The sequence below is a fragment of the Penaeus monodon genome, chromosome 31, assembly GCF_015228065.2.
Source record: "Penaeus monodon isolate SGIC_2016 chromosome 31, NSTDA_Pmon_1, whole genome shotgun sequence".
Classification (NCBI taxonomy): domain Eukaryota; kingdom Metazoa; phylum Arthropoda; class Malacostraca; order Decapoda; family Penaeidae; genus Penaeus; species Penaeus monodon.
In genome coordinates this window covers 24,325,182-24,325,703 of record NC_051416.1, presented here as the reverse complement: position 1 = coordinate 24,325,703, position 522 = coordinate 24,325,182, and the positions used below count along the sequence as shown (strand labels likewise).

The window sequence follows — 522 nt, the reverse complement described above, 5'->3', positions numbered from 1 at the left end:
TTTTTTTCCGTATTCATCACCAGTCACTAATAATCACAAAAACATTCACCACCTCTCGTTTATATCATAAGCATCACCGATCATCACTAATCTGTCCCCAGTCATAATATCCTCATTGCCATAACCATCACCACTCACCACAAGTCATCACAAAATCATGCATCATCTCTTCCCTTCTCCTATAACCATCGCCAGTCATCACCAGTCATCACAAAATCATCCATCACCTCTCGCTTATGCCGTACACATCACCAGTCATCCCTGATCATCACCAAAATCATTCACCACCTTTCTCTCATGTCATGCCCATCACCAGTCATCACCAGTCATCACCAGTCATCACCTCTCCCCCCTTTTACCCCCCCAGTTCCTCCAGCGACGGGTGATGACTTCGAGAGTCTTGCGCGCCCTTCTGTCTGTGTTGGGCGGGAGTCAGGCCTTCAAAGTCATCGCCATCACACGCCTCACGCCCATCCCCTTCGGGCTGCAGAATGCGGTGTTTGCTGTAAGTAGGCCTAAGGA

At 48.7% G+C, this 522-nt stretch overlaps 1 protein-coding gene across 1 annotated transcript in view; it reads left to right on the top strand.

Annotated features, from left to right (window-relative positions):
- Nucleotides 1–522, top strand: part of LOC119593124 (transmembrane protein 64-like) — a gene marked incomplete in the record, with an annotated part of 46,170 nt that overhangs the window by 15,919 nt on the left and 29,729 nt on the right. Inside the window, 1 exon segment of the mRNA XM_037942090.1 lies at nt 368–505. Coding sequence (XP_037798018.1) covers nt 368–505 — 138 coding nt within the window.